The sequence below is a fragment of the Pseudoliparis swirei genome, chromosome 21 (assembly GCF_029220125.1).
Source record: "Pseudoliparis swirei isolate HS2019 ecotype Mariana Trench chromosome 21, NWPU_hadal_v1, whole genome shotgun sequence".
Taxonomy (NCBI): Eukaryota; Metazoa; Chordata; class Actinopteri; order Perciformes; family Liparidae; genus Pseudoliparis; species Pseudoliparis swirei.
In genome coordinates this window covers 10,973,663-10,988,100 of record NC_079408.1, presented here as the reverse complement: position 1 = coordinate 10,988,100, position 14,438 = coordinate 10,973,663, and the positions used below count along the sequence as shown (strand labels likewise).

Sequence of the window (14,438 nt, the reverse complement as noted above, 5' to 3'; positions counted from 1 at the left end):
CTCCAAACATTAGTTAACCCCATTAGCGATTCTGGGTTATTAATATGGAAATAAGGGCCTGTGCGCCGTTAGAGATAGGGCTTAGTTTCTACGTTTGCGATTAGTGGAGAAAAGCAGCCCTCACCCGCTCAGATAATTGGAGCCGCTGCATCGAAATGGGCTTCAAAGGGCCACCTCATCAGCACAGCATTCAATAAGTCAGTCACTAAAGCTCGGAAGGAAGACAAAGCTACATTGTGGGCACAGTTAGGGGTCATCTAGAAGTTATTAGAGTAGCTTGTCAGGGACTTGGAACAAATGACCTACATCCAATAATAATTGTTTCTTTCTCATTGAAAGGAGAATCATTATTTGCTATGTTGTCCTTCAGATTTTGTACTTAAACAATGACCTAACTTTTTTTTAGGCATATTTTTAAACCTATATGCTAAAAACTATACCTCGTGTAACTTCAGATGTTTGAGTGTAATTGCTTCATGTTTTTGCATCAGTAAAAACTCATTTCCATAATAAGTGTGCTCGTGGTCTCATATGTTCTTTTTGGTTTTCTTAGTGATCTCTGGAAAAAGCTGTCCATAGACTATGGACCAGATTGGGAGTTTCTGTTTCTGAACAGCCAGTGTTACGAGCTGAAAGTATACGAGTAAGTATTGACAGGATTTGTATTGCTTTTTTATTATTTATATGCTTCTTTTAATCGAGCAATAATATAGAAAATATGTGGTGGCGCACAAAATCCGCTGTCATGAAAATATATTACAAAAACACACTTTTCATAAACAATCAAAGTTTTTGACGGTTATGTTTACTGTCAATAATGGAAATCACGGAAAGCAATTACTTGTGCAATACAAAGCTCTGCAGGTAGACATAAAAACACTGGAAAACAAAGTTTCAAAGAATCAATGCGAACTCAATATTTCAACCATAGGCTGGATCTTATTTTGATTTTAAGTGTACTAAAGTCAATTTAATCTGGACAACCGTCTCAGTAAAAATCTACCATTTCAAGTTTATATATTTGTGAGTTCCAAGTCACCCCGGAGAAAGCGGAGCAGCTAAATCAACGTAATGTAATCAACAGAATGAGCTTCTTTTACTATCTCCCCTGCATCCCGACGGCCCCTGCTGTGGTAGAATCTGTTCTCCTCAGGATTACTCGCCAGCTGGAGCTTGAGAAGCCGGTGGGTGGTTTCAGTTCTGAAAGAAAATTATCTGCAAATACATCTTTCAGACATTCTTGGAATTTGTGGTTTCCCCCTACCCTTATACACCGGTGTGATTAGTTCGCCTACTTCCCCATTATAGAGGCAGCATCTGAAAAGGAAAATTGCAGATCTTCTACATAAGCCTGAAAACATCTATCGGTTAATTTAAACAGTATTTGATGACAATATTGCACATTGGTTGCAATTTGATTTAATTGCATGATGCCGGGATGGAGAGCTGGCTCCTATGGTATTGATCGTCTTTTACTTCTGGAAATATAAAAGATGTTCTTGCCGGTTAGGAGACATAATTGGAGGAAAGCTACGAAAGATGATGCCAGAGCAATCATAACAATAATGGATGAATTGCACTTCAGTGATAGGCTAATCATACAAGGCTCAGTAGGTCTTTTTTGTTCTCCACTAGGATAATAATTTATGTTTATTTCTTTATTTATTTTTTACGATCCTCCTAAAGAAATGGATGGTTATCTACAAATATTAGCAGGTCCGTCTAACTAGCTTGTACGGTTCTAACTGAGCATTACGTCTCAGGCCAAGCAGCTCATTACATGTTGGGGTTACACAGATACATGTGTTTGTATATATGTGTATATATATATTTTTAAATGTACACTCCAGCATCCATGGCCAAAATGACTGTCTGAGATTGTGTTAAAAGTCAAAATGCTTGTTAAAGTAAGCGAGCAAAGCAGCTGATCAGGGTCATGTTTGGAGGAAATGAGTCTGATCTCGTGTTTTTTATTTATATCGTACTTGAAGTACGAAGACTAACTAACTCACTGTGTTACAAGAACAGCGCTGCACTTCTTCTACATGGGTGCGGATTTAGTTTCTTGTTGATTGGGTCGTGCAGCTCGAGCCCCGGTCTTTAAGCATAATGCCATATATGCAGCCATCACGGCCCTCGTACTGCCTATTCAATGTGAAATACTGCGAACACCGCTGACATGAAGTAAGTCAGCTGGCTGCTGTGTGAGACTGGAAGGCGGGACCGGCGATGCAACATTAACTGCAGTATGTGGTCTTGCGAAGCCTTCACCGTACCAAACCACAACGCGAAGATGTAAATAACAGTTTCACAGGTTTTAATAGAACCACAACAAGATACTGGTAAAAGTACTCCAAGTGCTATCAGTTTCTCTCAGCCTTTGGCACCCAGACCCATGCTGTGCCCCGTTCCCTTTCCTTCCCCGGCCTATTGGCGTCATCCAATAGGCAGCCTTCAAATGACTGAAGAGCACTATATCCACGAGCATTAACTCAATTGAAGGTCTTTTGACCTCCCAGCACCCTCTCAGCCGTGTACCAGTCCCCTCCCCGCCCCCCGTTATCCTTGCTGTTCGCCTTTCACCGTGATCCTGAAAAGACCTGACATTGACAGACGCATAAACCAACAGCTTTCTACAACACTCCCTCCGATGCCCTCGAGTAGCGAACGAGCAGGGCTACGGTTCCTCTGCAATAATGAAAGAGAATAACGCGCTGCTTTCTCCAGCTTCTTTATCATTGCTTGAAACCATCTCACAATCGCCCTGATGTTTAGATCCCTCACGTTTGATTAAGTTGCTCCTTCTTTTTTCTCTTTTTTCTTGAGTGGCAGACACTATGGGAGAAAGGAGCCCGCAGCCACGATAGTTTGCCGAGTTAAAATGCTGTCTGTCTTTCATATAAATATTAGCTGAACATGTTTACCTGCTGCAGGGTGTAGCAAACCAAGAGGTTTAAAATGCTGCCGCGTGAGGATCATTTGGTGACGATGACCCGTGTGGAGCAACTTACTGGATTAGACTGCACGAATGGAGCAAGGAAGTGGAAGGAGCGGGTTGCATTTTATTTGATTCACAGAAACTGGATTTGCTCTTTCTTATTCTTATATACTGCAGGCCAAACCTGTTCACGTTTAAAGTGCATTGTTTCAGGTGTCATCCGAGATCCCTGCTTTTGTCTTTGCGAAGGAAGGTCCTTTTCCCTGCACATATTTGTTGAGTTATTCCTGAAGTCTGGCTGTTGCCTTGTCTCATTTTGGTGTGGATCACTTCTCACTAGAGCTTAAAGGAACATTACTTTAATTTCATTGGTTGGGTATGGGTGGGCTGATCTCTCAATTTTTCTATGATGATTAACAGCGAGATTAGAAGCTAAATGCTGTATTTTGTAAATATTTGTGTCAATACTTCACATTTGAGCTGTTGAAGCTCACTTCCAAAAACTCCCCCATTTAAAATAAAAAATTCCATGTCTTCCCCCTGAAACGGTCCATCGGGTGCATGTGGGCCCTTCTCACTCGTGGGGAATTTAAAACGCAAGCTTCTGCCAGTGAATCAGAAATAAGCTTTGGCAATTCAGTCAACACAGCCTGGCACGGCATGAAGGAAGACTCCCCAGAATGAGTTCTCAGAGGCGGAGTCCCTACCTACAGCGGAGTCTCATATTCCTCTTGTGGATTTGTTGACACTCCTCAAAGCAACTTAAATAGCAGGGCCGTGATTTATGCAAGACTGTCAGGTCAGATTGACTCAGCCTCCGCCGGCGTGTCATTAGGAGGTAGAGCACTTCAGTGAGTCATGCCCACCGCCGTGGTTCAGCGTTGACAGAGGAGAGGGACGGATAAGCAGCACAAGTGACACTTCCGACTGTCTGCGGAACATCACATGGCCTAAGCGGTGCATCGGGTTCTTCTCGGGGAGATCGAGACCCGGAGGGCGCCCTTTCATATTCAATGAAAGCCACGTGGAGTCCGAGATGTAACATGCAGAATGAAGAGTCATATGTGGTGCATTTCACAACAGCTTTCATTGTTAATGGGATGCAACACAGACATTCCTGATGCCCAATACGAAGGCCTTCTGTACTGCTTTTAGAAAATTGAAGTCACGCCAGGAAGCCAACCAGACGACAGCTAACGACAGAGAAATGCATGCAGGCACACAAATGAAATGAGAAGCTTGTTTCCTCTGGTTTATCACGGGGCCGAGCGGCAGAGGCTTCTTGTTCATCGTAATTGGAATGTTGTCGAAACGAGTGTCTGTGCTACAATAGATGTTTCTGCAGGTCCGTGCCTCAGAGGATCGGCTCTTTGTCACACTCGATCGCTTTCAAATTATGATCGATGTGCACAGACACTGCTGTTACATTAAAGCATGAAATTCAGCATTACTATTAATGTGTTGCTCATGTAATTAATTACCTTCAAAGGTTCACATTTGGTCATTTGTCAGGAGCGGAGGAGCCAGAAAGATTGTAGCCTATGCACCTGCTTTCCAATTCTGTCATCATATATACAATATTGCCAGCCTCCTCTTCCAAAAATGTTACATTTCTTATTTGGCATTTTCCTACCTGAAGATCATATTTTAGTTTGTACTCCTCTTAAGCCGAAGCGGTCTTAAATCACTACAGGTGCTTTCATGGCTGCTATGTTGCTTGCGTTAATCTGCTTGTGGCATGTAGAAGGGTTCTTTATTTATACTTCTATCACAAAAGAAAGCTAAAGGAGCTCGTAGCGAACTCGCCACTTGCCCATCTTCCAGCTGCAGCCGTGTGCGAGCGGCTCAGGCCAGCCGACACCACTTCCGATTTGCAGTGTGAAGGCAAACCGAAAACAACCTTGACGGTATGTAATTATCAGGTTAGCTCCCCAGTTGGCTGGCCCTCCCATGGAACCCCCAGAATGGTTTGGTCTGAAAGTGCCTATTGTCCACGGATGCCAGTTGTGCTAGTTTCTACTCTCAATACTTTCCAACTTCCCTCCCCTGTGTGTGTTGCACCTGAGTTTGGAGAAGACTTAGTCCTCCTACTTTTTCCTGGATGCCATGACAAAGAGTCGGTTTATCTTCCGTCCTCACGCAACTGCGTTTCAACTAAGACGCGGGCCCGGTCCTGTTGGTACGTGGAGATCCTGCCCAATCCACAGCAGGGGCTGCCATCTGAAGTAGCAGGAGTTTCCCGTTGCTTCAGTAGACCTGTGGGTTGGCAAGGAGAGCGTGTGCGTCTGGTGGGGTCATCAAATCATCACATCTCATCGGTCTCTGTTGCGCTGCCAACTCCAGAGCTCTAGAAATGGGCAAGAGTGGATTATCTGTGGGTTGGTTGTGTTGAAACAGTCTGGTTCAACCTCTCAGAGATTTTGTTTCGTTTATCCAGCTTGTCATTCATTGCACACCAGGAATTCCTGTTTCTAATTTAGTTTTTGAGATGATTTAATCATTTTTTAAATTGTTTTAAGGATTTTTTTTATTTTTATTTTTTTATTTTTTAGAACTGTAGCAGCTCAAGTTCGATTTTCATCTTTTATTGATTGTTGTACAGGCAGACAACTTGAGTCACAGTACATACACCTTCAACACACCAAGCATAGCTCCCATGGAGGAAACCACACAGACAGAAGCCCACCTGGACGTGAGGTTTTCGTATAAAAGTTATTAGTATGTAGTATAGGCGACTGGTCTGATAACCTGCAGTGCAGTGTTTCACGCATGGAGTGACAACATATCCATTGAGTTTCCTCCTGTCAGCATGTGTGGCACTCATGTGGTCAGCTGTCAATGTGCAAATTACGGTCGCTTACAGTGGAAACAAATTCGGAGAACTGTAGCCGACTGGTGTTACACTGGTAGCATTTAAGACGGAACAAATTAGTTTGAGCAAGAGGACATTTTGCTTATAGCATAAGAAATATTATGTGACGCAATTGGAGAGAAATATGTTAATCTGACGTTCATCAGTGTCACCATTAATTCAGAATTTACAGACAAGGTCTTGACGGTTAGCTCAACAGTAATCTCCTTTAAAGTGCAGTTAGTGTAGCTAAAATGGAAAAGGGACATTGTCGTCATGTAAACAAATGACTATCCTTATGTTGTGTTACAATTATATGATATCTAATAAGATAAGATTCAGAAACTGTTATAACTTCAGAGAAAGTGTTGTTTCTATCCTAGAGGTTCAAACTATTACTTTGTAGTGCAGGTTCTGATCTACTATTCATGTATTTTGAAGAGTGGCGATGGTATGGTAGGAATTGAAGCAAATTATTGAAAAGGATAACTCTCCTTAATTCATTGCACCAACACATTGTATTTGAGAATGATATTTAACAGCCAGAAGAAGCACTTCATAACTTCCCACCCTGAGAGACATTTCTGCTGCTTTGCTCAAATGTTCAAACATGCAGAGAAAACAAATTGGATGTCGCAACATGTAATTGTTTCATTTGAAATGTAAAAGGATGACATATAGATGATTATTCTGATCAGTAAAATGAATAATGAGATGAATAATATATAATAATAACAGGGTACCACTACTTAGTCGGTACAGTAGCTCACAAATGCATTAAAATGACCATCAAAAATATTTAGTAATTCTCAAAAATTATATTAATTTACATTAAGTCACCTCAGGGCACCGCCACTGTTAACACAAATACAATGAAAGCCATTTGATGTAGTCTCGTAGAATAGTCTCATTAAGTATATTACACTGTTTTGAACTCAGATTAGCTACGAGAACAGGCAATTTGGTGTGAAGCCACCATGATTCTATAATTCACTTAAGTGCATTTCTTTGACATTTGAAAGTCCCATTGCTGAGCATATCTGCTACAAACCTCAGCCTTAACCTATTTAGAGAACAAAGTAGCAGCAATAATAATGTAATATCTTGAGAGATGGCTGAAATAATGCAACTTTAAAGCATCTGCCGGAGGCTATTTGCCTCATTGCCCTTAGTGATGCCTCTAAAAACTAAATAAGCTTCGGGTTTGGCTTGTTTTGTCTCCTTTCTTTTTTGCATATAAATTGAGCCATCTTTTTGAAAGGCTCCTTCGCTTTGAATGACTATTATTTTTCCCCTGAGTAGTTTATGTGGGAAAAAGGGCTTCTGCATTCATCGTACATTTTCATGTAGTTTCACAGAAGAGATCTTGTACTCTGACTCTTGGCTCTGCATGAAGAATTCCAATGCCAAAATATGATACGCTGTCAAGAAAGTGAACTTCCACACTTTACAGTATTTTATTTAGACTTGCATTTGTTGTCCTCCAGCTGGAAAATGAAGGTAAACTGAGAAATGGCCTCATTTGGAATTGGATTTCATAATTGCACTTGAGGCCTGATGAGTTGACCCTTTGGGGGCTAAAAGTAAAACTCTCAACATGGCGGCACTTTCAGTCTTCTACTCTCGGAGAGAGATCCAAACTATGCAGAACTCCTTCTCCACGGACATTCAGCGTCTCTCACCGTCTTCTCCTGCTGGAGTTGCTTGTATTTAGATGCAAAAATATACACAAGGCAGATGTTTCTAAAATATGTTTTTTTAAATCTGTTTTTATTACTTAACAAAAGTACAGTAACTGCATTTAACATACAGTGAGTTTAAGGTAGTATAACTACAATTAAGCAATAAGGTACATGAGGCAGCATTTTGTCGTCAATAATGTCCGCTTGTCTCATACCTTATTGCTTTTATAATACGGTTGAGTGCGACATTATAAATAGTAAGTAAATAGTAAAGCTTGAACTGACAACTAACGTTAGCGCAAAATCTACCGTGTTTGTTATTTTGGGTGCGGACTGATATGGAACGCTTCAGATAAATGTAAACCGCTGTCGGACATTATGGCTGAATAAAGTACACATCGTGACCCTCATCCAATCAGAATGCTTGATTTCATCGACCCGTATTGTAATTAAATATACTTTGTTATCTCGCTGTTAATAATCATACAATATGTTAATAGCCAGTTGGATTTAAAAAGGCCTCTACTGCATGTAAAGAACATCTGGTTTTATAAAGAATGCCTCCGTAAAAGTGTTAACAAACTATTTCATATTTGCTTTAAAAGCGTAATGGGATTTATGTTGTGCATATATCTTTGTCCAAACTAAACATTCTGTGTATTAGTTGAAGATTTAATGTTATAATTAATCTCCAACAAAGTTTGATTAAAGACGTTTTAAATGCATCACGACTGTCATCCATATATTTAAAAAAAAAACCTATACTGTAAACACCTGCATAAATTCTCCTTCTGATATCATTACTATTCACAGTAAAGTAAACTAATATCAATACAAGCTAACAAACGAGCTGAAAAGGAAGAAAAATCTGAAACGAAATAAGCACAAACAAGCACAATAAAATATGTTTGCGTTCTGGCGAGTAGGACTGAAACAAAGAAAACGCCACCGATTGGCTGCTTATCTGCGTTCAGTCAGAGAGTTCACATTTCCAGGTGAGCATTTCATTCTTATTCAGCATGTTGATGTGATGACGTGAATCTTGAAAACATGAACATGACTGAATACATCGATAAAGCTAGTAAGTTCAAACTGGACTGCATCGTTACTGAAACATGCACGCTACTTTTAAACGTGTTGATGTGTTGGCTCCTTAACCACGTCACTTTATATTCGCGAGCTACCTTTGACGTCTGCCATGCCGGCCGAGTGTAAACAGCGCCACCTGTAAACCAATCCGTGTCGGCGTTGCTGCAGTTTGCAGTGTCAGCGTCGGTGAACTCCACCCACGGTGTAACGGAGCGGTCTGGAGGGGGAGGGGCCTAATGGCTGTCTCTCCTTGAGTGGATCTCAGTGGACTGAGTAATACATCAACTTTTCTTCTCCCCCCTATATAACCTAATGAGTCGCAGTTGGGTGACTGTGTCGGATCTCCAATTAACAATGGACCGTTAAATACATAAGTATATAGAGTTTGGCCTTTCTTGCAATCGGTTATAGTAAAATGTTACGTGGCAAAAGAAATCGCTGAAATCAGTGAGTGAGAGAAATGAAAAACCAGGAGGAGTCAGACCTCGGATTATAGAGTTAAAACAAACGTATACATGTTTCCCTTAAAAGCCCCACAAATCTGAGCTTTCCTCACTTTTCTAAATGGTATATTATAGAGAACAATATAAAACAAAACCTATATGCTGCCTTATTGCCACCATTTGTCTAACGTCAGTAGCTTTCATTGGAAAGCAGCAGACTCAACCTGCTGTCTGATCCGGTGAAGCGTGCAATGCTGCCTGAGGGCCTAAGTGGTTGCGTCTAACAGATTTATTCTGTAACGATGTGCCTTCACCTGCCAAAGATTGACACCGTGCTACCAACTTATTATGACTCGCGTCACAACGAGGAGCCGGATTGTCTTGGCGATGACGGATCACATGGTACGGAAAGACACGACCCAGATGGGAGGATTGCCGTTGTCATTTCAGGATAGCCTTCCAATCATTGTCAAAGATTTGATTAGTGACGCACCAAGTTTCCTCTTTCTCATCTTTCTTCCTCCTTTGTCTCCTCCGCCCAGTGTCGCCCTCGATGCACGTCGCCATCCGTCATATTGGCGACCTGTTGAGTCGGTGATTCATATGTGCGGGGGTCACCGCCAGCTCTCTCTGATTCCCTCCCACTCTCTTTTGCACACTTGTATTCATGTTTTGTCATTTATCATCTTCCTCTTTCGTCTGCCTTTGTTCTCCTGGCTATTTTTTTGTTTTAACTTTATTGTGGGTATTGCTGTCGGTGTCTCCACAAAGCCTTTGGGTATTTCCTCCTCCTCCTCACACTGCTCATTTGCTCAGCATAGCTGGCCACGGTTTGTATAAATGTGCCTGTTTTGACCTTTCTGCCGTGTCCCATCTCGTCTAACTCGGAGACGGACTGCTAATCAACCCGCGCCTCCGTTTGCGTTTTGGGTTCGGCATTTCTAACCTGCCAAACTTTTAGTTTTTTACCCGGCGACACATTTTCTGTGTTGCCGTGCCGGCTTTCGTTTTCTCACAAGCTGCCACGTGTAGGCGAGCGTCCGAGGTCACATGGCAGTGCCCTTGCTCATAAATAGCCTAGTTTCATAATTTTTTTTTCTGTATGTGAAAGCTAGCTTGTCAGCAAAAGTGCTCAGGGATGGATGGGTTTGCCTTGAGGCGAAGAAAGAGGGGGAAGAGAGGTAGAAACATACAGGGGGACTCCCATATGGGATTAATCTGATTGCTTTTCCACTGTGCCACAGTAAGTGTTTCTATATTTATTAATGTTGTACGGGAGGCTGATTGGCAAACATCACCTCAATCTCTTTGGCATTTGATTGCATATCTGAAGGTCGTGGTTGACACATCGTGTTAAAGTTTTAGACCAAAGCACTGCTGAGTTTCAAATTCTGTCAAACTATGTTGACCATGCAGCAGTTATCTAAGGTCTCAGCGAGTCATCTGATGCTGGAGTGAACTAAAGGTGATGAGTGTCTCTGAAGAGCTCAAAGATAGCTGTGAAGAGAGGGACGAGACCTCGAGTCTTTAGCCACACTAGCATTTCTGTGAGGCTCGACTGAACCACAGTGGAGTTGTTACCTAAATAGTGATGTCATCATGCTCATAATGGACTTGCTAACATACTAATGTTTGCCATTCAAAATCTTGTTCACTTTAAGTGGAGTCATCGAGTTTGTAAATAATAGTCTGGAGATAGACAGAACCTCTAACGTTGCTGCTAACATGGTTGTGAGATACAGTATATAGTTTGAGAATAAACTTATAGAATAGTAATAAACAGAAAACATCTCAAGAGGAGCCTTGCTGCACCGTGTCAAATGTGTTGGAGTGCAATGGATTCTCAATAGGCTTAGTCACGCTGAGACCTATTTAATTCTACTCCGAGCCGAACTGCTTACTTTGCAGTCACAAATAGACGCTTTTGTTATTTCCTCCCTCGCCCGTATACGTGGCGGGTGACGGGGAGGGAGACCTACAGCAGACATGAAAGGACATATACCGTAGTCTCTGAAATGAGAAGCATTTAAAAAGAAAAAATCCGCAAACAATTGCAAGAGCAAAAGAAGTCGCCGGCCATTCACTTACCTCTCCCGCTATCCCCCTTTCTCTGATGTTCATCACTGTCTTTTCTTTCATCTGGCTTTCTCTCGCACAGCTTTTGATCTCCCCATCACTTCCCAGCCCACATCGACTTACGCTGCAGCCATTTCTCTCCTCCAATCTGCATTTCCTCCTTCACTCCATCGCTCGTGGTTGTCTGGCCATCCTGTGCTCTTTCATAACAACCTGTGTGATGGTGCCTCGCTGCCTTTCCCACTTTCTGTTCCTCCATCACAGCCTTTGATCAGTTAGTTGCTGAAGGTAGTGGTTGTGCCTCTACTCTCCAGCCCGGTCCCCACTTAGCGGTGGCCTCTACTAATTGCAAACTCCTTTAGTCTCGCTTTTAACTTCGTAGAAGAGCTGTGGGAGGCCGGGTAACTGGTAGCTCCTTGGTCGGTAACCTCTCAGCCGAGACGCGGCCTATAATCGTGCTTATCAAATCACTGCGTTGATACTCGACACGTCTGCACCACAGTCTGCTTGCCTGTTGAGAAAGTTGTGTTTTTCAAAAGCTGTATTAACTGTTTTATTGGTGCCTTTGGACAACTGGGTCAATGGAAACGCAACATTGACAAACTATCAATCACCCTATGAAGTGGTTTTGGCTAATGCATTCACATAGCGGTTGCCTATTTATTCACCCTTTTTTTTGCTTTGTTTCTTTCTGTTCTCCTGGTAAATATGAATGTAATATTCACTTATTCAGCAGTGAAGAGCAATTAGCATAAAGTAGGGTTCCCAAAAAAAAGAAAATAATCAGAGATTTCGAACAAAACATAAACCTGAAAGTTGCTGGCAGTAAAACTACAAACAATTTTAAAAAGAACTTGTCAATGCTGATGATAGTGGTTTAGTGTTTTCTCAATGACAACATAAAAAAAAGCTATTATACCCACGGTGGATGAAACCCTGTGTGCCAGTTCACTCAATGTGGATGTTGGGTTCTCCTCCCCCTCTGCAGGTACACCTACACCCTGTGCCCCTTCAATCAGGTCACACAAAAGAGCACCGCGGGAACAGAGGTCTCATTAGGGTAAGTACCTCCTTCATCTCTTCTTCAGTCTCCGTGGATAAAATCCCCAATGATGACCAGTGTCCGTATCTCAGGGTCATGATATATTAAAAATCGCAATTCCTAATATGAGTTGTGTGTGCATTGTGTTGCGGTGACATTTAGTCCATAGCAGAACACATTCACACGGTTGAGGCCCTTTTAAAAACTGCTTTAACATTTTTTTTTTTTTTTCAATAATTAGATAAATTCCCACGGACACATTTTTTCATTCCATGAATTGTCCTAAAACAAATAAACATTGAACTCCTTTAATCATTCGTGCACTGCGCATACAAAGTTACTCTAAAACCAATATTTGCGCTATTGATTTCTTTTTGAATTGTTATTCAATCTCTGTTTGGCTTCATATGACCTTTAATCAATCGCTTACATATCTCTATTATAGTTGTAATACCTTTTGATCAATGACAAGCAGGGGGCAGGTTTCATACACTGCTGGGGTTTTATTTCCTCAGCCTCGAAGGGTTTCAATTTCATCTGAAGGTTTATACTCTGGCCTTTTACCACCCCCTTGGGATTGCCTGTGCTAAATGCTCGACATTGGTGTGTATCAAAATGCCGACGTGCTGTGAAAGGCGTTACTCTGTCCCCATGGAAACCAACTTTTGGATGACATAAGATTTTAGTTTTTTTTTTCATTCTTCCTTAATACTGACAACCAAGAGTTTCCATATATGGTTTGCAAGTGAAGTTGCTCTAAAGTCTAAACAATCAGCAAACACACTTTCTATATATTCAAACTGTCTTGGTAAAAAATTATCTGAATTATTTTTATTAGATTTTTTACTGAGTTTGAAACAATGTCATTTTTCTGCTGAGTTTTTGCTTAACACATAACAGTTAAAACATCTCTGTCAAACAAATCCAGGAAATAAGTAAATACATCATAATTGACTTAAAACATATGTATTTTGGGTTCGGCTGTAGCTCATGGGAGAGCGTGGTTGTCCCGTAACCCCAAGGTACCCGGTTCAATCCCCGCTCTCCCCTGAGTTTGCATGTCAAAGTGCCCTTGAGCAAGACACTGAACCCTCCCTGCTCCTTAAGAACTAAAGATGGGTCAAATGCAGAGAAGGATTTCCCCACGGGGATCAATAAAAGTGTACATTTCTATTTCTTTTCTCTTCTTTGAATTTTAGATTTGAGGTGATAATTATGGGATGTCACCTCGCTGTCGTTTCCCACTCTCTCGTTAACCTTCAGTGATCCGTCACTTTTATAGGGCGCAATTATAGAAACACATCCTATCAACATTGAAACTTCTCTCGAACAAAAGCTTTTATGAATTGCTGCAGCTCCTCCCCAAAGAGGAGGACTCCACTGCAACGGTGTTTTGTTTAGTCGCGGGCAAACAGACAACTTCACTGCATAAATGACCAAATAAATGTGCGACGTGTCAAAACATTTGTTTTTTGAGATGTGATGCCATAATGTTGTACGTGCCTTGTTTTTTTGCCGGTTGAAGTGAGACCTTAAAGATAATTAATTCGCAATTATCCCCTTTTTCACTTGTAGCTTTGCTTTCAAACGGCACATTAATTGGAATCTAAAACAGGGCTGTATTTTCTTTTTTTTTCTCTTTCTTGCAACCGCCACCTCCCCACACTACCCACTCACTTTTTGGAGCGGGAAGTGCAATGCTTCACCATGTTTTAAGTGCAGGAAAGAAGCAGAACAGAATGCTAGCTGTGAGTCATGTGACCCCGGCTCTTCTGCCGGCCTGTCACTCAGGATGCTATGGAAGGACCGAACACAACCAGTGGTCAAACGCGTCTCCGTCTCGTTTGAATTGGTCACACGGGAATGATTTCAAGTATATAAACTGTATATGTTTAAGTGAAATGTTTTAGAGAAAAAACTGTTGAGATGGGACAGAATGCACCAGAACGAGATGGCCATGTTCCTTCCCTGAGAGAGACGGATGTTCGATTTGTCGCTTACCTCAACGCCATAATGGAGGAATAATGCTAGTTTGTGTGTGATCACGTTGGAACAACAACCCCTCATTGGTATGTTGTGGGTGTAGGCCGCTGGTGCAGGCCGCTGGTGCAGCACGATATGATATACTACACCGCTTCCAGAGTGTGTAGTGAACGTATATGTGGAATAGTTTTAGGGAAGAAGGGGGAGGTACATGAATCACAGCTTGCACGCTGGGAATAAAGTTCATTTTTTTATCCAGACAGACCATCCGTCAGCGCTCGCAGGATATGGCCGGGCCTCCTGATATCAATCTGCATGGAGGCATCCTCCCTCT

General features: G+C 41.8%; 1 protein-coding gene across 2 annotated transcripts in view; it reads left to right on the top strand.

Annotated features, from left to right (window-relative positions):
- The window catches only part of LOC130211694 (glucosidase 2 subunit beta-like), a 97,704-nt gene that overhangs the window by 69,495 nt on the left and 13,771 nt on the right, over nt 1-14,438 (top strand). For both annotated transcript variants that reach the window (XR_008835145.1, XM_056442637.1), the window contains exons 12-13: nt 554-643; nt 12,068-12,139. Coding sequence is in view for 1 of the 2 variants with exons in the window: in XM_056442637.1 (XP_056298612.1) it covers nt 554-643; nt 12,068-12,139 (162 nt within the window). In the remaining variant the exon portion in view is untranslated. The remainder of the gene's footprint in view (nt 1-553; nt 644-12,067; nt 12,140-14,438) is intronic.